This window comes from Pan troglodytes, chromosome 9, assembly GCF_028858775.2.
Source record: "Pan troglodytes isolate AG18354 chromosome 9, NHGRI_mPanTro3-v2.0_pri, whole genome shotgun sequence".
Classification (NCBI taxonomy): domain Eukaryota; kingdom Metazoa; phylum Chordata; class Mammalia; order Primates; family Hominidae; genus Pan; species Pan troglodytes.
This window is the reverse complement of record NC_072407.2, coordinates 8,252,096-8,274,240: the sequence shown is the minus strand read 5'-3', so window position 1 is coordinate 8,274,240 and position 22,145 is coordinate 8,252,096. Positions and strand designations below refer to the sequence as shown.

Sequence of the window (22,145 nt, the reverse complement as noted above, 5' to 3'; positions counted from 1 at the left end):
ATTTACATTTCACACACATAAGGCCAAGAGCTCCCTGAGGACAAAGATTGTTACCTACAAAGATTGTAGGTAACTGTGTAGTTCCTACAACACCTGGCTTGGTACTTATCTGTGCCCCAAAGGAATACATACATGAAGAAGTGGGCTTTTATCATAAATTCCTCAGTGTCTACAACAGAAAAAGTCTTTTTAAAATTGACCATTTTGTTCTAACAGTCTCTGATCCCCACTCTTGGTGCCAGCCCAGGGCCAAAGCTAATGGGTGAGGATGGAAATACAAGCACCTTCAACATCTCCTGCACCAAGTTCTTCCTGGTGGGTTTCCCTGGACTTCGAGAGTGGTGGCCCCTTCTGGTCCTGCCTCTTGTCTTCCTCTTTGTGACCATCATCTCTGCCAATGCCCTGGTCATCCACACAGTGGTTGCCCGGCAAAATCTGCATCAGCCTACGTGTATGCTCATCACTGTGCTCCTGGCTGTCAATATTCGTGCTGCCACAGCCGTGATGCCTAAAATGCTGGAGGGCTTTGTATATTATGCTAACCCCATATCGCTGCATGGCCGCCTGGCCTAGGTGTTCTTTATCTACTTCACCCTCCTCCTGGACTACAACTTCCTCTGGCCATGGCCCTGGACTGCTACGTGGCCATCTGCCACCCACTCTGCTATTCTGACCTGATGACCTCCCAGCTGCTGGGACTGCTGGCCATTCTTGCCTTGACACAGAGCCTGGGAGTGGCAGTGCCCTTGGTAGTGCTAACTGCAAAAGCCCGATTCTGCCGGACAGTAGTGATTCGACACTTCACCTGTGAGTGCATTGCACTGCTGAGCATAGCTTGTGGAGACCTGACCTTCAACAACTGGCTGGGGCTGGCTATGTGGTTGGTCACTGTAACCTCTGATATGGCCCTGCTGGGGACCTCCTACAGCCACATCATCTATGCTGCCTTCCGGATCTCTTCTTGGGGAGCCCAAGCCAAGGCCTTACACATGTGTGGCTCCCACCTACTGGTCATCCTCTCCATCTACGTCTCTGGTCTTTCCACTTCCATCACCTTCTGAGTAGCCAAGACTGTGTCCCAGAATGTCCAGAATCTACTCAGTGCCATATACTTGCTGCTTCCAGGAGCCTTGAATCCTGTCATTTATGGGGTGAGGACTAGGGAGATCCAGCAACATGTAGAAAAGATGCTCTGTGAAAAGGAAACAGCCCAGAAGGCTGGGGAGAAGCCAAAGAGGCTGCAGAACATGAGACTGGAAACCGCCAGGGTGAGGGACTTTACTAACTTCGGAAGTTGGGGCTATGATCTCTGAGAAGAGATAAGCAGGCAGTACTCAGGGACAGGCTCAAATTTCCTCAGCAGATTATGGGCTCAACAGCAGGTTCCCTGTTGGTCAACTGTTGCTTGTTAAATTCTTAGAATGCTCTTTGTTTTCACCCCCAGTAATAAAATTGCATTTACCTATTTATCCTTCTTGGTTTATTTTCTCTGTCCTCCTCCCAACTCCTGAGGAAGTCCCAACTAATATCTGGATGTATGGGGCTTCACTAAGGTAGTCTTATAGAGCAAGTCATACAGACCACAACCTGCCCTGTCTGAACAACACCCAGTCTGAAACAAATAAACAGGCGGGCACTTCCCTGGAGCCCAGTCTCTCCCAAACATAGCCTAAGCTTGACATGAAGTTTATTCTGACCTAATACACAGGTCATCCTTGAGGCTTCCAGTCTAATCCAGGTAGCAGGCTGGGTTCTAGAGTCCAGTCAGTCCCAAACACAAGTGAGGTCCTTTCCTGAGATCCCCAAGCTGTACAGGCACATAGGTCAGGTTTACCCTGCGATGTCCAGTCTAGCCCACACAAACAGGTCAGCTCCTGCCCAAGGGTCCCCAGTCTGACACACACCCAGACCAGGTCTTCTTCGGGGTCCCAGTCTGACCCAAAAACCACAGTAGACCCTACCCTGGGAAACCCAAACTCAGCCAAACACACAGGTCACATTTTGAGGCCACCGTGCTGACCTCAGGCACACAGACAGGGTCCTGCACTGGAGCCCAAGTCTGACCCAAAAACCAGACTAAGCCCTGATCTGGGATCCAGATCAAAGTCGGAACCAAACCCATAGTCAGGCCATTCTTCCTATGACAGCCAATGTGATCTACCTAAAAGCTAACCCCTGCTTAAAAGACTTCCACAGCTCTGGCTGGGCAATGGCTCACACCTGTAATCCCAGCACTTTGGGAGGCCGAGGCAGGCAGATCACTTGAGGCCAGGAGTTTGAGACCAGCCTGGCCAACATGGCGAAAGCCCGTCTCTACCAAAAATACAAAAATTAACCCGGTGTGGTGGCGTGCGCCTGTAGTCCCATGGAAGGTTGAGGCAGGAGAATCGCTTGAACCCAGGAGGTAGAGGCTGCAGTGAGCCAAGATCGAGCCACTGCACTCCAGCCTGGGCAACAGAGTGAAACTCTGTCTCAAAATTAAAACAAAAACAAACAAAACAAAAAAAAACTTCCACAGCTCCTTATCATCTACAGAAGGGAAGAGTGTTCAGGTAATGTCCCGGAAAGGGGGTGCGGTGCCTGCACACTGCACAGAATTATCTACTAAACAAGCCTGAGTTTTTTCTTCCTCTGTCAGTTGATCATAGGCAACTCCCCATGAGGCCATAGGTGCAGGCTGGGGAAGAAAAGGCAGTGTAGCAGAACTGGAGACCTCGGGCTTTTGGGTCACTTCTTCATGGTCACTTGTGCCTTCAGGGTTTGCTTGAGCCTGATTTTGTATATATCACTTCCATTTGATGATGGACTGCTACTGTGCATGCTCAATTTTATGGCAAGTTGAGTCAGACAACAGCCAACTCAAGTCACATGGTAATTTGGTGGCCCATGGTTAAGTGTTCAGTCTCTACTAAGGCAAACCAAAAGCTATTTCTCAAAAGGAGAGTAGTTACCCACAGGGGATGATGGCAGGGCTTCGGTCCAAAATCCTAAGGGCCTGTCCTGTGATTCACTTACAGGGGTCTGCCAAAGCCTCCAATGAGCATCTCTATCTGCCACTGCCACTTCAAACACCACTGGATCTGATGGATCAGATGGCCCAAGTAGCAGAGAAACTTCCCTGGCAGCCTGGACCTGTGGCAGTGCCTTCTGTAGTTCTGGGCCCCAGAACTAGCAGCTTTTGGTAAACAGGATGGAGTAGCATGCCCCAGTGTGCTGCTCCAAATGAAACCTAAATTCAATGGGAGTAATTAGATTTCAGAGTGGCACGTGGAGGCACTCAATTGCCATAACCAAGCTGGAAATGGTTACCATGATTTTTTACCTCCAAGACTCAAAGAGGTACACTAAGTATCATGCCTCTTTCTTGCTTGTAGGAGGGGTCAGATGCAACAATTTATCCTTCACCTTAGAAAGGGTATCTCGACATGCCTCACACTAGATGCCTAGGAATTGTCCTGTGTAGAAGGTGGCCCTGAATTTTAGTGAGATTTCCCACCTTCTAACATGCCAGTATTCTACCAATGAGTCTAGAGAAGTCACTACTTCTTGCTGATAGGTCCAATCGATATAATGTCACCAACGTATTGGACCAGAGTGGTATCTTGTGGAACAGAAAGCTGATCAAAATCCTGTAAACTAAACTATGATATAGGGTTGGAGAGTTTATATACCCATAAGGCAGGACAGCGAAGGTGTATTGCTGGCCTTGCCGGCTGAAAACAAACTTGTTTCTGGTGGTCTTTACTAAGGGGTATGGAGAAAAAAGCATTTGCCAGATCAATAGCTGCATACCAGGTATGAGGATATGTGTTAACTTGCTCAAGCAATAGAACTGCCTCTGGTTGGAGTAATCACCCAGTTAAGCTTATGATAATCCATTGTCTTTCTCCAAAATTCGTATTTTCTGCAAAGGCCAAACAGGTGAGTTGAATGGGGATGGGGTGGAAATTATTTCTGCATACTTTAAGACCTTGATGGTGGCACTAATTTCTGGCATCCTTCCAGGAATGCAATATTGATTTTGGTTTCTCATTTTCCTAGGTAGAGGCAGTTCTAGTGGCTTCCACTTGAACTTTCCCACTCTAATAGCCCTCACTCAAGTCAGAGAACCAATATGGTTGGTTCTCTGTGTCAGTTGCTGAGTGTATCTATTCCAATTATGCATTCCCGAACTGCATAGTAAAATAACCACAGGATGGTTTCAGGGATCCCTGGAGCCACTGTGAGACAGACTGGAGGTAAAACTCCATTGATTACCTGACCTCCATAAGCTCCTACTCCAGCTGGAAGATCACAGTGACATTTTAGTTTCCTGGAACTAGTGTCAGTTTAGAGTCTGTGTCCAGTAATCCTCAAAAGGTTTGATTATCTCTTTTTCCCAATGTAGTTACTAGTAAAAGGCCATAGATCCTTCTGGGAAAGGCTGGGAGAAAGATTTAACAGTATATATCTTTGATAGAGCAGTGGGATCCTTCCTCAAGGGGACTTGGTCTCCCTTTCATTCGAGGGGTTCTGGGTCTGTAAACCAGTTCAAATCTGGGAATTGATTGAGGGGCCATAATTCTGGTTTTATTATTCAAATTAGACTTGTTCACTTAACCTGAAACTCTTCTGCTTATATAGATCAAGTTAGAATTTAATAGATTCCCCATGTATTTCACCTCGAGGAACTCCATGATCATCTAGCCAAACCGTATCTCTGTGAGTCAGACTTTTTTTTTTTTGAGACAGAGTCTCGCTCTGTCACCTAGGCTAGAGTGCAGTGGCACAATCTCAGCTCACTGCAGCCTCTGCCTCCTGGGTTCAAGCAATTCTCTTGCCTCAGCCTCCCAAGTAGCTGGGACTACAGATGCACGCCACAACACCGGGTTAATTTTTGTATTTTTGGTAGGGACAGGCTTTCACCATGTTGGCCAGGCTGATTTCAAACTCCTGGCCTCAAGTGATCTGCCTGCCTCGGCCTCCCAAACTGCTGGGATTACAGGTGTGAGCCACTGCATCTGGCCAAGTCAGACGATTCTGATTGCTGCTTTAACTCTGCTGTCCATTATAGTAACTATTCCCCCCTCTGCCTTTGGCAATTAAGTGTCTCTACCTGGCACTATGGGATCCAATTACTCCCACTGAATTTAGGTTTCCCAATTCAGTGGCAGCAATTCCCACTGTAATTTCAGACCTACAGAAAAGAGCAATCACAGAGGTCTTTAAGGATGCTGAGGCTTCCCTCACAAATTTACTTCTCACGGTCATGGTGAAGTGTCCTCCAGACTTCCCTCAGGGTGGGAGAGCTGGTCTTTTAAATGATAAATCCACTCTAACATTTCAATCTCCCTAAGCCTTTGAACTACTTCCTCTATAGTATACCAAGGCAGGACTGGCATTTCAACTTCACTTAGGGCAAATTTTGGTCCATGTTTCAACCAACCAACCAACCAACCAGCTAGAGCAGGCACTTTTTGATCCCCCATGCTGCAATATTAAATCCAAAATCTCTGCTTTGTGGGCCCCATCAATAAACTGAGCCTGATCCAACTTTAAGTTCCTTCCACCATTATCACATATCCTTAATATCCATTTCCACACGTATTCTCAAATGGGAAGAATCATGTAGTTCTTTTTGAGTGTAGCACACCTCCTCATAGATCTCACTTTGTACCTCACCTTTGGGGCCTGCTGGGACTTGAATCTAGTTATAGGTTTAGAACCAAAGAGGGGTGGTCAGGGTGGGTCCTGAGGACAATCAGCAGTGTCCTGCAAGGCAATTATCTCAGAGGAAGACATCAGTTTCCTCAGGGAAAGCAGTTAATGTCAATTAGGTACAATCAGTTTGGGTAAATCAGTTAACTCTGCTTCTACTGGCAATGAAGACTCATCAGAATTTAGAGATTCAATATTACCAGCTTCATCAGGATCTTCCCATATGTCACCATTCCAATTTTCAGGATCCCATTCATTCCTAGTCAATATCCTCACTTTAATAGCAAAGGCACCCTGCAAGGCTCAGAATTCAATTTGCGTTGTAACTCAGGCACTTGCAAAATGAGATTCTGGGTTTGGTTTCAGAAATCTCAACTCTGCAGCTACAGAACGTAAAGTTCCTTTCAAAGCAGAAACAGAAATGTTCAGGTCTAGTACTTAAGTTGAGAATTCAAATCACTAAAGTCATCCTTTTCTTTCTCCAATTTGTCCAGTGCAATTAAAAGCAACCAGCCAATCTTATTAGTGTGACAAAAAGTTTGAAGGTATCATATATCTCTGTCAAAACATTAACTGAACATGCATTAAAGGAACAAAGACTTTGGCGATCATACGTGACAAAGAATAGTCTGCAAAATTAGTTTGGGCTGGACACGGTGGTTCACACTTGTAATGCCAGCACTTTGGGGGGCTGAGGTGGGTGGATCAGTTGAGGCCAGGAGTTCAACACCAGCCTGGCCAACATGGCGAAACCACATTTCTACTAACAACACAAAATATAGCCAGGCATGGTGGCACACACCTGTAATCTCAGCTACTCAGGGGGCTAAGGCATGAGAATTGCCTGAATCCAGAGGCAGAGCATGCGGTGAGCCAAGATCACACCACTGCATTCTGGCCTGGGGTGACACAGCGAGACACTGTCTTAAAAAAAAAAAAGTTTGGAAATGTCTCAAATGGAATACTACAGTCTTCAACATAGCAATGAAACAAAAAACAGTAAGCTCCGGAGTAGGAGAATCTGATTACTGGAGTTACCTCATTATAACAGTCAAATGCCCATTTTTCAACAACAAAAATCACAAGGCATACAAAAAAAAAAAAAAAGAAAGAAAGAAAACATGGCCCATTCAAAGTAACAAGAAAAAATGATAGACACCATCCCTGAGAAAGCCAAGACATTGGATTTACTCAACAAAGACATTAAAACAACTGTATTAAATATACTCAAAGAGCTAAAGGAAAAGATGAACAAATAAGTAAAGGAAATCAGAAAAACAATGATTAACAAAATCAGAATATCAACAGAGACAAAAATTACAAAGAAGAATAAAAATTCTGGAGTTGAAAAGAATAACTGAAATGAAAAATTCACTAGAGGAGCACAACAATAGATTTGAGCGGGAAGAAGAGAGAATCAGAAAACTGGAAGATAGGACACTGAAATTATCAAGTCTTGGAATAGAAAGAAAAAATAAAGAAAAGTAAACAACGCCTAACAGACCTATGGAACACCGTCAAGTCGACCAATAGATGCACTATGGAAGTCCCTATAAGGAAAGAGAAAGGGTTAGAAAAATTATCTAAATAATGGCCAAAAACAACCCAAATTTAACAAAAGATGTGAATCTACAAATCCAATAAGCCCAGTAAGTCCCAAGTAGGATAAACTCAGAGACCCACACCAAGACACATTATAATGAAATTGTCAAGTCATTTAGATGGCTATTATAAAAAATATGAGCTGGGTGTGGTGGCTTACACCTGTAACCCCAAGATTTTGAGAGCCTGAGATGGGAGGATTGTTTGAGCTCAGGAGATCAAGGCTGCAGTGAGCTATGATGGTACCACTGCACTCCAGCCTGGGCAACAGATCAAGACCTTCTCTCAAAAAACAAAACAAAACAAAAACAAAAATATGAAAAATAAGTGTTGATGAAGATGTGGAGAAAATGGTACCCTATTGTATTGCTGGTGGAAATGTAAAATAATGTAGCTGCTGTGGAAAAGTTTGGTAGTTCCTCAAAACGTTAAAGATAGAATCACCATAATTTCCAGCAACTTCACCCCTGTATACATACCCAAACAAATTGAAAGCAGGAACTCAACAGATACTTTTAAGCCAATGTTCACAAGAGCATTAGTCAAAATTCCTTAAAAGGAGGAAAGAACCCAAATGTCCATCAAAAGATAAGTGGATTAACAAAGTGTGGTAGTCCAGGTGTGGAGGCTCATGCATTTAATCCCAGCACTTTAGGAGGCCGAGGCAACTAGATCCCTTGAGGCCACGAGTTTGAGACCAGCCTGGCCAACATGGTGAAACCCAGTCTCTACCAAAAATACAAAAATTAGCCAGGCATGGTGGCGTGCACCTATAGTCCCAGCTACTTGGAAAGCTGAGACACAAGAATCACTTATCACTTGAACCCAGGAGGTAGACGTGGTGAGCCAAGCCAAGATCGTACAGCCTGGGTGACAGAGCAAGACTCTGTCTCAAAAAAAAAAAAAAAAAAAAAAATGTGGTATACACAAAGAATGAAATTTGGATACATGCTATAACATGGATAAACTGTGAAAACATTATGCTAAATGAAATAAGCCAGACATGTATTCCATTTATACGAGGTACCTAGAAGAGGCATATTCATAGAGACAGAAAGTAGAATAGAGGTTACCAGGGACTTGGGGGGGAAAGGGGGAGTTAATGTTCTTATTGATACAGAGTTTCTGTTTGGGATGATGAAGTTCTGGAAACAAATAGTGGTGATGGTAGTATAACACTATGAATGTGCTTAAGCCACTGAATTTTATGTTTAAACATGGGTAAAATGGTAAATTGTATATTAGGTATATTTTACTACAGAAAGGAAAAGAAAAAGGCATATAATTTCCTCCCTGAATTCTCAAAGAACAGAAAATGTGTTTTTCAAATTTGACTTTTATATGAAAGTAAATGACAAAATTAACCTCATACAATCACTTAGAAATGTTTATCTTTATTTCAGAATAACCTATAGGACCATATCCAGATAAAGGTCCTATCAGTACTTCTTATGAGTTATCACTCAGTTTTGCTTCTAGAGACCCACCAGTCAAAGCAGTAAAACTAAATCTCCTTAACAAAACTGAAGTCTTCAGAAAAGCAGTGCTAAAGGGGTGATGAAACCTTACTTAACCACTCCCTGTATGCAAGATGACTTATTTTGCATTCCTAAAACTTCTCCTTTGATTCTCAATATATCCGTTTTTTTTTCTTTTTTTCAAAAGCATTATTTTGGTGAAAATCCCAATATATGAGTTTAAAAAAAAATCATTATCATCATTAACAGTACTTTAAATCAATTATTCCTTTTGCCTGCAACAGGGTCCAGCAAAGCCTTACCACCTCAAGCAAACCCACTATACCTATCTATGCTCAAGAAGTAGTTTGGCTACTGAAGACATGCTGGTCTCTTCCAAGTCTTTCCTCAGGATCCACACATCAGACATTCATCTCTATTCTCCAAAGAGCACACCATGGCTGCTGTGTTCCTCTCCTTCTCTTCTTCCTCTTTTGATACCTTTTCTTTGTCTTTTAGCTTCTCCTTATTTAGAGTGAACTGGATTGGATTAGCCGCTGGTCTTGTCCTTAAATAATACATCCCAGTCTTCAAACCCTACAAGGAAAGTAAAGACAATTATTAGGAGAAACTCTGTAAGAATACTAGACATTCCACACCAATATTTAAAATACATTCCTGGCTGGGCGCTGTGGCTCATGCCTGTAATCCCCCAAGAGGGGTAGTACATGCCTATAAATTTCAGCTACTCAGGAGGCTGAGGTTGCAGTGAGCCAAGACTGTATCACTGCACTCCAGCCTGGGCAACAGAGCGAGACTCCGTCTAAAAAAGTATAAAATAAAATAAAACAATAATATTAAAATAAAATAAAATACATTCCTGGCCAGGCACAGTGGCTCACACCTGTAATCCGAGCACTTTGGGAGGCCGAGGCAGGTGAATTGCTTGAGGCCAGGAGTTTGAGACCAGCCTGGCCAACATGGCAAAACCCCATCTCTAATAAAAATACAAAAATTAGCCAGGCGTGTTGGCACACACCTGTGATCCTAGCTACTCAGGAGGCTAAGACACGAGAATCACTTGAACCCAGGACAGAGGTTGCAGTGAGCCAAGATCACGCCGCTGTACTCCAGCCAGGGCAACAGAGTGAGTCTCTGTCTCAAAATACATACATACATACATAAAATAAAATACATTCCCATGAACCAGATCAAACTTTTTTTAAACTTGGAATTCTGTCTCCTCTAGGAGTACTCTCAAAAATGCTTTGTGAGTCAGACAGAAATATCCTGTTCTTTTCACTCCTAAAACAGGCTTATCTCTTTGGAAAGGTCAAACATTTTTATTCTTTTGTCTTTGTTTTTATGCATGTGACTTCCAGGTTTGCCCAAGACAATATGTCTGCCTTAGGTTATAACTATTTAGAGAGCTAGACTGTGTCTCTGTGTAACAACAGACTACAAGACTTCAAAGATAAAGATCATCATCTTCTATTCAGTATCCTCAGTCCTGGCACATACTAGATGTTCAATAAATGTTAAATTAAAAAACAAATTTATAATTCTACTTAAATACCCAGTACATTATCAGGGAATAAGAACATAATCCAAAATCACCAGACTTTACAGCTGGCAACGACTAGCTAAGTAAGCTGGCTTTCACTTTATAAAGTGAGAAAACAATGGATGTTTTTGAATAGTGGGTTGACGTGTGCAAAGTTTTATCTGAGCAATGGTGGTAATGCACACAAAATGGCTGGGAGCAGAGATCCTAGAAGCAATAAGGTCAGTTTAGAATAATAGCAGCAGAAAAGGTAGGAAGATATTTAAGAAATAATACAAAGGAACAATCAACACAACTTGGTAATTGTACGAACAGTAAAGGAAGGAAAGCATCACAGGTAACTACAAGGTTTCAAACCTAAGAAGGAAATAAACCTAACAGAAACAAGAAAATCCAAGGCAAGACCTTGTTCTGTTACAAAAACCATGGGTTGGTTTTAACGTTCTGGATTTGAACTTAAAGAACTTCTACGTGATAATATTTAATAGATGGCTAAAACATAAAATCATTCCAATGCCAAAATATCTCAAGCTGGCAATTAAGTATTCCTTGATATTCTCTACCAACCTGCTTCCAGCCGTAGAAGTGCATACTAGTGAGTTTGCCATAGTTAGGCTCAGCAATGTGGATGTTCAAAGATTGGCTTTGATCAATGAAAGCACCTCTCTCAGCTGCCATCTTGAGAACAGTTTTCTGAGAGATTTCCCACACAGTTTTATAAAGTTGCTTCAGGTCATCAGGAATTTCTGGTATGCTCTAAAGAAGGAAAACCCAACGTTTACTTTACTCCAGTTAAAGAAAGCAGTGTATGATTAATAGAATAGTGACACAAGCTTTGACCTTCATTTTACTTCCTGCCAGATCTGACCTTACCATTCAGTATCATATGATATGATCCTTATCAAGTTTACCAAGACTATTTAGAAAGTTGAACAAAACCCCCATCTAACCAACCAAATATCAATCTGGTGATAGTAATTTCAGCATCCCTTTTTTGTTGGTCATAAACCAATTTTTTAATTTTTTAATTGGTTTATGACCCAAACATTCATTCTTCTAGAGGCACTTAAAGAAAGGAAAAGTCAGAGCTAAGCAGCAATAAATGACCCTTGAGTTTTGCAGAAAACACAAAAAATAAGGGCTGTAATTCACAGGGATCAAGGGAAGCAATGAGATAAAACCCTTTAAATAAGCTAGGATTCCAAACTCCCTTTGGAATCCGAAATCAGGTTTTCTTAGGTCTAGGGTTAACTTTCATTAAAACACACAGACTGGCTAATGCTACAGTTTCTGTCATTAAATATGGAACTGTTATAGGACTCTTCATCTGTGTTGCTAAGCAGACCAACATTTAGCCAGACACCTCTATCTGCAAATAAATGCCTCTTGACTCTTAGTTGCAAATATTTACACGATTTGTGACTCTGTCTTTTGGACTATCAGTCCTCAACCATGATTTTTAATTAAGCTTGACTCTCTTAATTTCAGTCTTTCTATCTATGATCCCCCAAATTTTGATATACTTTGGAATCACCGAAAGAATCTTTAAAAATTATTGATGTCTGAGGCCAGGCACGGTGGCTCATGCATGTAATCCTAGCACCCTGGGAGGCCAAGGCAGGCGGATCACCTGAGGTCAGGAGCCTGGCCAATATGGTGAAACCCTGTCTCTACTAAAAATACAAAAAACAGCCAGGCGTGGTGGCGGTCACCTGTAATCCCAGCTACTTGGGAGGCTGAGGCAGGAGAATCGCTTGAACCTAGGAGGCAGAGGTTGCAGTGAGCCATGATTCCACCACTGCACTCCAGCCTGGGCGACAGAGATTTCGTCTCAAAAAAAAAAAAAAAAAAATTGATGTCTGGTTCCTGTTCCTAGACATTTAATTGGTAAGGAATGCAACCTAAGCTTCAGGATTTTAAAAGCTCCCCAACTGATTCTAAGATGCAGAAAAATTGAGAACTACTTTTTTATATTATTGCATAAAAACAAGATGGTAAGGGTTATGTAAAGATGTGTACAATCCTAGCACAACAATGCAGAGGTGAACAGAGCTACATAAGCAAAGCCTAGATGAACACAATGAAGTCATTCTCTCCATTGTCTAGCATGAGTGAGGAGGTACCACAATGTCCAACTCAGCCCCTGCAGAGCACACTTCATTTTCATTCTATACCTGAATAGAGCCATTGCATGCAATAATCTGGTTTTTCATCTCTTCATGCCATAGGCCCCGCTCAGTAAGATCTTTCAATAAGTGAGGATTTACAATCTGAATGGAAAAGCAGAAAATGTATGAAGAAATAAATAACAGTGACTGCTTAGAAAAGACTACAGCTTTGAAGCTTAAACTAAAATCACTTAAGAATTATTTAATGCTAGATTGCTTGGTAAATTCTATCTTTTATAAAGACGAGACATCAATGCCACCACACGAAAGCTATATTCCTTTAAGATCTTGACATCTGTTATTCAAGAAACAATATAATTAGCCAGGCATGGTGGCGCAGCATGCCTGTAATCCCAGCTACTCAGGAGGCTGAGGCATGAGAATTGCTTGAACCCAGGAGGCAGAGGTTGCAGTGAGCCAAGATCATGCCACTGCACTCCAGCCTGGGTGACAAAGTGAGACATTTTCTCAAAAACAATATCGACAACAACAAAAACATTGTGGTGTGGTAATCATTATATAATATATACACATATCTAATCATTATACTGTATACCTTGGATTTATACACAATTTTTATTGTCAATTATACCTTAATAAAGCTGAAAAAATATTTTCATTAAAAAAGAAACATGGCATTTGCAAAAGTGAAAAGAATAGCGCCTAAGATGGGTAAATCTATAAATACTTAGGTTAAAAAAATTGGAAACGTATCCTTCTCGAACTTTACAGAACTTTATTTCAAGATATCTGGAAATTCACAAATAGTCTTTTAAATTGAGGTTCTCAACCCTAGCTACACATAAGAATTACCTGGGAACCTTAAAAACAAACAAAGAAAAAACCACTGGTCTCACCCACCATAAATTCTAATTGGTAACCAAGTCTGAGAACCACTGCCTTAAATGATACTTCTTTATACATTTTGAGTATCTTAAGCATCTGGGAGAAGTTATAGAATATATCACTATGATTACATAATGGTTAAACATCATGTTAACTCTACTATCAACAACTTACTTTCATACTCGACCCTCATTCACTCATTCTTTCAACAGATTATTTATTAAATGCCTATTGTGCTGAAATATTAATAACAAATAATAATATTAGAGATGAAGATGACTGTCTTTATCAAAGTTTGCACCCAAACTAAGAAAATGGGCAAATTAAACATGAGTGAGCATTTACTCCCAACATCAGGCTTTTGAAAGATCTCCCTGTAGGGCTGGTTGTGAACTGCTCACCTGAAATTCTCCTGACAAGACTCTGCGAGTATAGATGTTGCTGGTGTAAGGTTCAATGGACTCATTATTCCCCAGGATCTGAGCAGTGGAAGCTGTAGGCATCGGGGCAATAAGTAAACTGTTTCTTATACCATACCTAAAGAAAAGAAGATTATCAGGTACTAGTCCCAAAGCTACAATCTGCCAGGAAAGCAGCTACTTTAAGTCACTGTAGTAAATGTAGATAAATGTAGTAAATATAAATGTAACATCATACATGCATTGAACTCACATGTTGACTTTCAAATTAAACTCCTACAGGGAGGCAATTCCACAGTATGGGTGCTATTATAGCCCACTCTCCTCTTAAATGCCTGACTCCTAAACTGAATTAGTACAATTTTTATTGTTGGCTATCCTTATCATACCATGATTTATGCCACTTGGACTGTGGCACTCAGGAATCATAACACTTGATACACTATCTTGCGTAGGGAAATATTCAAATCACTGTTGAAGCGCTCCCCACCTGTATTAGGTTACACTCATCCAACCCTCACTCTTTTCTAAGTGCCTATAAAATCATTGTGCTAGGCCCCTTCTGGAAAAATAATGATGAGAAAGTGGTCAGAATCAGAGAAATATCACCACAATTCTCCATTATCCTGTAAAGAGGAAGAAATTATGCTCAAAGTATATTCTTCAATTATAAGTTCCTGGAAGAAGGTTAACATCTTTTGACTAATAAGAGAAAATACACTATCTGACACACTGAGAAATCTCCCAACTGCCCCTGGCTCACCTTCAAAGCTCAGCCTAATTGATACCAATTTTAAAACATCTTTCCTCATCAGGCAGGCACAAATACAAATGTCAAATACAAATATCTACTCTGCAAACATTTTCTCTGACCTGTACCTTTCCGTATACCTTAACTACTTGTTTTCTTAGTCTGAAGTTTTTAAAACACAAAGAGCCTGTCTTTCCTACATTCTATACCTATGGATTCATACAGTGCTTAGCATACAGCCTCATATCCTGACGGAGTCTGTACAACTGGATATAGTTTGGCTGTGTCCCCACCCAAATCTCATCTTGAACTGTAGTTCCCATAATCCCCACGTTACGGGAGGGACCTGGCGGGAGGTAATTTAATCACAGAGGAGGTTACCCTCATGCTGTTCTCATGAGATAGTGAGTTCTCACAAGATCTGGTTTTATAAGGGGCTTTTCTCCCTTTATTCAGCACTTTGCTTGCCGCCGTATTAAAGAAGGACCTGTTTGCCTCCCCTTCTGCTATGATTGTAAGTTTCCTGAGGCCTCCCCAACCCTGCGGAACTGTGAGTCAATTAAACCTCTTTCCTTTATAAATTACCCAGTCTCAGGCAGTTCTTTATAACTGTGTGAGAATTGACTAATACAACTGGGTTCCCTACTTTTTAGTTATTATTATTTTTTTATTTACTTTTTTTGGGGGGTGGTTCTCCACCTTACTCTGTCACTTTGTAGTGAGGTATCAAGCAAACCACCAACTATCTTCATGTCTTTACTTCCTCATCTGTAAAATAGCAACATCATCTGTCTACAGACAGGTAAATGTTGTGAAAAGTCCTACATATATGATATATTCAAACTATGGAATTGTCTATAATAATTAAAAACATTAGGTACACCTACAGGTACTAAAAGAGAAAGAGCTCCAAAATAAATCACTAAATAACAAGTCTCAGAATACGTCAAGTCTTTTTTTTGAGACAGAGTCACAGTCACCTAGGCTGGAGTACAGTGGCATGATCTCGGCTCCCTGTAATCTCCACCTCCTAGGTTCAAGTGATTCTCATGTCTCAGCCTCCCAAGTAGCTGGGATTACAGGCATGCACCACGACGCCCAGCTAATTTTTGTATTTTTAGTAGAGACTAAGTTTCGCCATGTTGCCCAAGCTGGTCTTGAACTCCTGACCTCAAGTGATCCACCCACCTCATCCTCTCAAAGTGCTGGGATTACAGACGTGAGCCACGGTGCCCAGCCCAGAATACATCAAGTTTGATCACATTTATATGACAAAACCGTGTATGTGTACCTATCTGCAAATGTACTGAAAAAGATCTAGAAAAATACACACCATTAACAAGCCTTATCTCTGGGAAAAAGAATAGGTTACTTTTTTGGTTTGTTTTCTGAGACAAATGGTTGGCAGAAGTATGAAGAAGGGCTTTTACTTTCTATTTTATTTCTGTATTTGAGCTTTATTAATAATAAATTCGTGTTCATATACTAATTTTGAAATTAGAAAAAAAAGTCATGTATATAAAAAACTAAGCCATAGTATTTTGAGGAAAAAATATATATATATATATATATATAAAAATACAGTACAGGTCCTTTTTCTTAAAAGCTGAATTTCCATGTAAACACACATGTGTGTGTACTCTTGGAAGAAAACCTAAAGGATGACAGACACTAAGATGCACACAGGTTTTCTGGGGGAGGCAGTATTAGTATAATTTTCGTGTTCTCTTTCCAAATCTATGTTTTCCTAAATTTTCTAACATGTATTATTTGAGTAGGAAAATAATTTTAATTTAACAATTTTAAGGCAAACAGTTATTTTTTTAAGAGCATTTTAAAGCTACTGCTTCACTCTCCAAATATTAATCACTTTGCATATGCATTAACCCATAAATGACAAAGTCATCACGATAGAAAACAAAAACAATTTGCTTTGTTATTCACTCTGCAAAACATTCTGTCTGCCTTCGAATCCCTTATGCTTATTAGTTTGAAAGGCCTACAAAAACTCAATTTTAAAATTTTTCTTTCATATAGTCTAAACACATTACCCTCCAAAAACTCTTCCAAAATCCATTATTCCTATGACAATCAATTCAAACAAAAGCCATTTGTATGCCCGACGTAACTAAATTGGGAAATAAATAAGAATGAAAAACATTAAAAAAAAAAAAAAATTAAAAAAAAAAAAAAGCATAGTTGGGAAAAAGCTTTAACGAGAAAGAAAATTACCTAATCTAGGTGTGTTAAGTCCCTAAAATAAGATCAACTAATAATAGTAATTCCTACCAGGTACTGAAATGCTTTCATTGTGCCAAGCAACTCCCAGGTTACTATATACATTATCTTACGAAGTTTTTTCCCAAAATAGTTTTGTGAGATAGGCCATTTTAGCCCCATTTGTAATAAATGAGTTTAAGAAGTTAAAATGACATATCTAACTTCTGAAGATCCAGAAGGTGAACCTAAACCCTTCTGCCTTCAAAGCTACTTTACATCTTTTCACTTACTTTGCAATCTTCTCCTTGAGAAGCTTCCAGTCCCATAGGTCTGTAGGAGTAACATTCCACATATCATACTGAAGAATCTAAGGAATACACAACTCAAATTTATTCTACAGCAAGTTAAAACTATGACCAAAAAAAAACCCCACAAATGACTAGCTGCCATGTCCCCACATCCCAACAAATGCTGTCTTCGAATCAACCTCTATGAGGAATACAAGCTCCAGAGATTTTCCTGGACAAAATTCCATGTAGTCATATTGATCAGAAGCAGGCTAAGAAAACGGATTATCCCATGTCATATCTACAAACCAGAAAACTCTAACATTCATAAAAGCGTGTGGCTGACACATTCTCTTTTTTTAACACTAAAAATGTTACTTTCTTCAGTGCCTTCATCTGTCCCTTGATCTGTTTACTTAGCTAAAAACACCTATTTTCTAATAACCACACATTAGATTTTCTAATATCAGCAGGAATGTCAGAAATGAAATTAACATTTTATATAGAAAAGAATCATAGTACTGATAATAAAGGCAGTGGGAAAGGCAGAATTCTAAGACAGCTTCCCAGATTCCCACACCTTGGTGCACAGGCTATTTATAATCTCCACTTGAGTATGGACATGACTTGAGAATAGGATGCATGTCACTCCAGTGATTATGGCAAAGGTGAAAGGTTTCTGCAGATGTAATTAAGGTTCCAAATCAGCCGATTCTGAGTTAAATAAAAGGAAGATTATGCCAGGTGCAGTGATTCATGCCTGTAATCCCAGCACTTTGGGAGGCCAAGGCAGGCGGATCACTTGAGGTCACAAGTTCAAGACCAGCCTGGCCAACATGGCAAAACCCCATCTCTACTAACTCGGGAGACTTGAGGCAGCAGAACTGCTTCAACCTGGGAAGCAGAGGTTGCAGTGATCTAAGATCACACCACACACTCCAGCTGGGTAACAAAGTGAGACTCTGTCTCAAAAAAAAAAAAAAAAAAAAAAGCGGGGCGGGGGGCTGGTGAGGACATTATCCTATGTGGACCTAACTTATCAGGTAAAAACCCTCAAGAGACTAGACTGTGCCCCTTTTGAAACGAGAGATGGTCTCTCCCACTGGCCTTAAAGAAGCAAGATGCCATGAGTCCTTGAAATATATTCTGCCAACAACCAGGTAAGCTTGGAAGAGAACTCTGTGTCTCAGACGAGATCACAGCCCTTACCAACATCTTGAACACAGACCCAGAAAAGAAGGCCCAGCTAAGTCTGGACTCCTGACCTGTGGAAACTGTGAGATAACGAATGCCATGTTTTAATCCACAGAAAACTAACATTGGCAGCATCCCTCTTACATTACTTTAGCAATGACTAGTTCTAAATAAGAGATTAAAACAGAGTATCCTTTTTACTCCAGAGGACAAAGGTATTTAAGTTTCCTATGGCTGGTGCAACAAATTACTAAAAACTTGGTAACTTAACAAAAATTTATTCTCTCATAGTTCTGAAGACCAGAAGCCCAAAATCAACATGTTGGGAGGGCCACACTCCCTCCAGAGGCACTAGAAGAGATTCTGTTCCTTGCCTCTTATAACTTCTAGTGGTTATCAGCATTCCAAGGCTTGTGGTTGTAACACTCCAATTTCTGCCTCCATAGTCACGTTGCTTCCCCTTCTGTGTCTCTTGCAGGACAACTGTCATTAGATTTAGGGCTCGCCTGGATAATCCAGGTAAATCTCCTTATCTCAAGGTTCTTAATTACATCTGCAAAAACCCTTTTTTTGAAGCAAATAAAATTAAATTCACAGGTTCCAGGAATTAGGATGTGGACATATCCTTTTGTGGGGTCACCATTCAGCCCACTACAGGTACTCACAGGCAAAAACAATTCCATCCATATACTTACTCCTTTGCTAACTGGAGAGCCCTCATAGGTTTCGTATGGGCCCTGCTCCTTGGCAAGGTCACAGCTGGCTTCCAGAGCACCATAATAAATAGTTTCAAAGATCTGCTTATTCAGTAACTGGGCTTCTGCACTCTCAAAAGGGTATCTCATCAGGATAAAAGCATCTGCCAGACCTTGTACCCCAATTCCAATGGGGCGATGGCGTTTATTTGATAGGCATGCCTTTGTGTCAACAGATTTTAAAGAAAAGGAGAAAACATTACTGAACAGGAAAAGCAACATTCTGTACCAAATGAGACAGACTACCTCTTTTTCTCAAACCATTTTATTGATAACCATTTAAATGATGACTTGAAGATCATGATTGATTCCTTTCAATTTGGATTTCAATAATTACTAATAAGCAGAGAAATCTATTCATACCTCTGGTACAGGATAGTAGTTTATATCAATAATTTTATTCAAGTTTCGGACAACGACTTTAGTGACTTCAGCCAACTTCTTAAAGTCGTATGTGTGTTCTGATGTGACATACATATTCAGGGCCAGGGAAGCCAAATTACAAACAGCAACCTGGAATGCAAAAAACAGGTCAAGAATCACACAATTTTTATTTCTACTTCCTGTGTCAATTACACCACCATGTGAGCCTCTAATACTCAGACATTAAAATTTTAAATTTTTATATTTGACTTCTCCCTCTTCATCATTCATCAGTCCATTTCTAAATCCCAGTGATTCTATTTCTTCATTACCTAGTCATATGTGTTAGCTATAACATGCATCAGCAAAATAGGTAAGATAGAGAGAGAACCCTATGTTCCACAGTACACAGCTCTATTACCAGACATATATCACACTATGTTATAATTAGCTTTTTACATATACCTATCTCATTATTCAGTAGATGAGTGCCCTGCAATATGGTAGCCACTGGCTACATATATCTATTTAAAATGAAATAAAATTTGAGTTTCTCAGTTGCACTAGTCATATTTCAAGTGCTCAATAGCCATCAGATACAGAACATTTCCATCACTGCAGAGTTCTTCAAAACACACACGTCCACCTCACCTTCACTGACATTCTGACAAGCCCTTAGCAACAATGGATCTCAATTTGTGATTTCTGAAAAAGCTCTTCCAGTGATTTCTCCACTACACGAGGCAGTGAGCTTCTTCACACAAGGATCATCTTATTTATATTTATATGTTTAGCACTAGCAACACATCTGGCACACAGTAAGTCTTGATAATGTTGAATGAATACACTTTCTTTTCCATTTTGATTATGACTATCCCAAGCCAAAGTCTTAACTTCTCTCACATGGACTACTGAAAGTTTCCCAGTTGAACTCTTGATGCCCTTCACATCTACTCCATTCTACACATGTTGCCAAATACCCATTTTTTTAAATATAGCTGAATCACAGAAGTCTAATAAATGCCAGGAAGAAAAATAGGCAGGAAAAGAAGACAGAGAGTACTGGGGATAAAGATGAAGGGGGTATAATTTTTAAACAGAATTGTCAAGAAAGACCTCATTGAAAATGTTACATATGAACAAAGAACTGAACAGGTTAGAAAGCAAATCATGTGGCTATGGGAAGAGGGGGTGCATTTTAACATTCAAGAGGGAAGAAGGAGCAAAAATCCTGAGGTAGGAGCATGGTTGACATGTTTGAGAAAAAGCAAGAAAATTAATAGGGTTGGAGCAAAGTGAACAAAGGAGAAAGTAACCGCAGATGAGGTGGGTTATCCAGTTGTGTAGGACCTTGTAGGGCACTGTAAGAACTCTGGATGGAAAGGAATGAAGTACTGATACATGCTACAACATGAATAAAAGAACATGTTAAGTGAAAGAAGCCTGACACAAAAGGCCACATATTATATGACTCCATTCCTATGGAATGTCCACAATGTCCACAAATCTAGAGACAGAAAATATATTAGTGGTTGTCAAGGGCTGAGGGAAGAAGGGAACAGGGAGTGACTGCTAATGGATAAAGGGTTTCATTATCTACAGTGATAAAAATGTACTACAGGCCGGTCACGGTGGCTCACGCCTGTAATCCCAACACTTTGGGAGGCTGAGGTGGGCGGATCACGAGGTCAAGAGATTGAGACCATCCTGGCCAACATAGTGAAACCTCGTCCCTACTAAAAATACAAAAATTAGCTGGGTGTGGTGGCGCGCGCCTGTAGTCCCAGCTACTCGGGAGGCTGAGGCAGGAGAATTGCTTGAATCCAGGAGGCGGAGGTTGCAGTGAGCCGAGATCGAGCCACTACACTCCAGCCTGGTGACAGAGCAAGACTCTGTCTCAAAAAAAATAAAATAAAATAAATAAATACTACAATTAGATAGTGGTAATGGTTGCACAGACTTGCAGATATACTTAAAAAAAAAAAAGAAAAGAAAAAAAACACTGAATTGTACATTTTAAAAAGAGTGAATTATAGCTCAATTTGCAAAAAGAAAGAACTCTGTTGAGGTTGCAGTGAGCCACAGCCCAGCCTGGGCAACAGAGTGAAATCTTGACGCCCCCCCAAAAAAAGGAATTCTGCATGGGTTAGCAAGCCAAAGAGTAGTTTTGTGCAGACAAATGACATTATCTGATTTTTATTTTAAAATGTCACTCTAGCCTCTATAATATAATCTGTCTTGCATAATAGTTACCTCAATATATGTCGATTTCTCCCAACTAAATTAGAAGTTTCCAGAGGGCAGCATATTTATTTATATTCTCAGAGCACTTAACATTGTGTTTTACATATAGCTATTGCACAATAAATTTTGAATTAAACTGTAACCTTAGCAGTATATTTAACTCACTTTCCATTTACTTCCTGACTTTTCATTTGTCTTTTTTTTTAAGGTCCTAGAATTGAGGATCTACTCCTTCCTCGTTTCCATAGTTTACATCCAAGATCAAAGCAGCCTGTCATCCAACTACTACAACAATCTCCCTAGGCTAACCTCTAATCCCTTCTCACAGCAAGACACTGTAACCAGAAGCAAGAACCTTCCTTTTCATCTTAACATTTTGATGCTATTTTCCTCTCAGAAACCTACAAGGGCTACCTATCTGTGACATGTCAGCTTCTACCTTCTATCTCCCTTCCCCCAGCCATAGCCATCTCTCCATATTCCAATAATTAATCTACTTGCACCATCAAAACAGACTTACTTGCCACACTGCATAAAACCCAGCCTTGTCTCTGGTGTATCATACAGACCACTCTTTC

The 22,145-nt window shown here is 40.4% G+C and overlaps 1 protein-coding gene and 1 pseudogene across 2 annotated transcripts in view; one reads left to right on the top strand and one right to left on the bottom strand.

The window, feature by feature from the left end:
* The first annotated feature begins 258 nt into the window (after nt 1–258).
* On the top strand, nt 259–3,635 carry LOC107967000 (olfactory receptor 52B2-like; annotated as a pseudogene).
* A 5,038-nt stretch (nt 3,636–8,673) lies between these two features.
* RRM1 (ribonucleotide reductase catalytic subunit M1) overlaps nt 8,674–22,145 on the bottom strand; it is a 42,957-nt gene continuing 29,485 nt past the window's right edge. For both annotated transcript variants that reach the window (XM_001160029.7, XM_054661933.2), the window contains exons 13-19: nt 19,324–19,473; nt 18,901–19,122; nt 17,015–17,091; nt 13,736–13,871; nt 12,495–12,590; nt 10,888–11,076; nt 8,674–9,353 (exon numbers count right to left, since the gene is read on the bottom strand). In XM_001160029.7, coding sequence (XP_001160029.3) covers nt 9,165–9,353; nt 10,888–11,076; nt 12,495–12,590; nt 13,736–13,871; nt 17,015–17,091; nt 18,901–19,122; nt 19,324–19,473 — 1,059 coding nt within the window. In that variant the 3' untranslated portion in view covers nt 8,674–9,164. The remainder of the gene's footprint in view (nt 9,354–10,887; nt 11,077–12,494; nt 12,591–13,735; nt 13,872–17,014; nt 17,092–18,900; nt 19,123–19,323; nt 19,474–22,145) is intronic.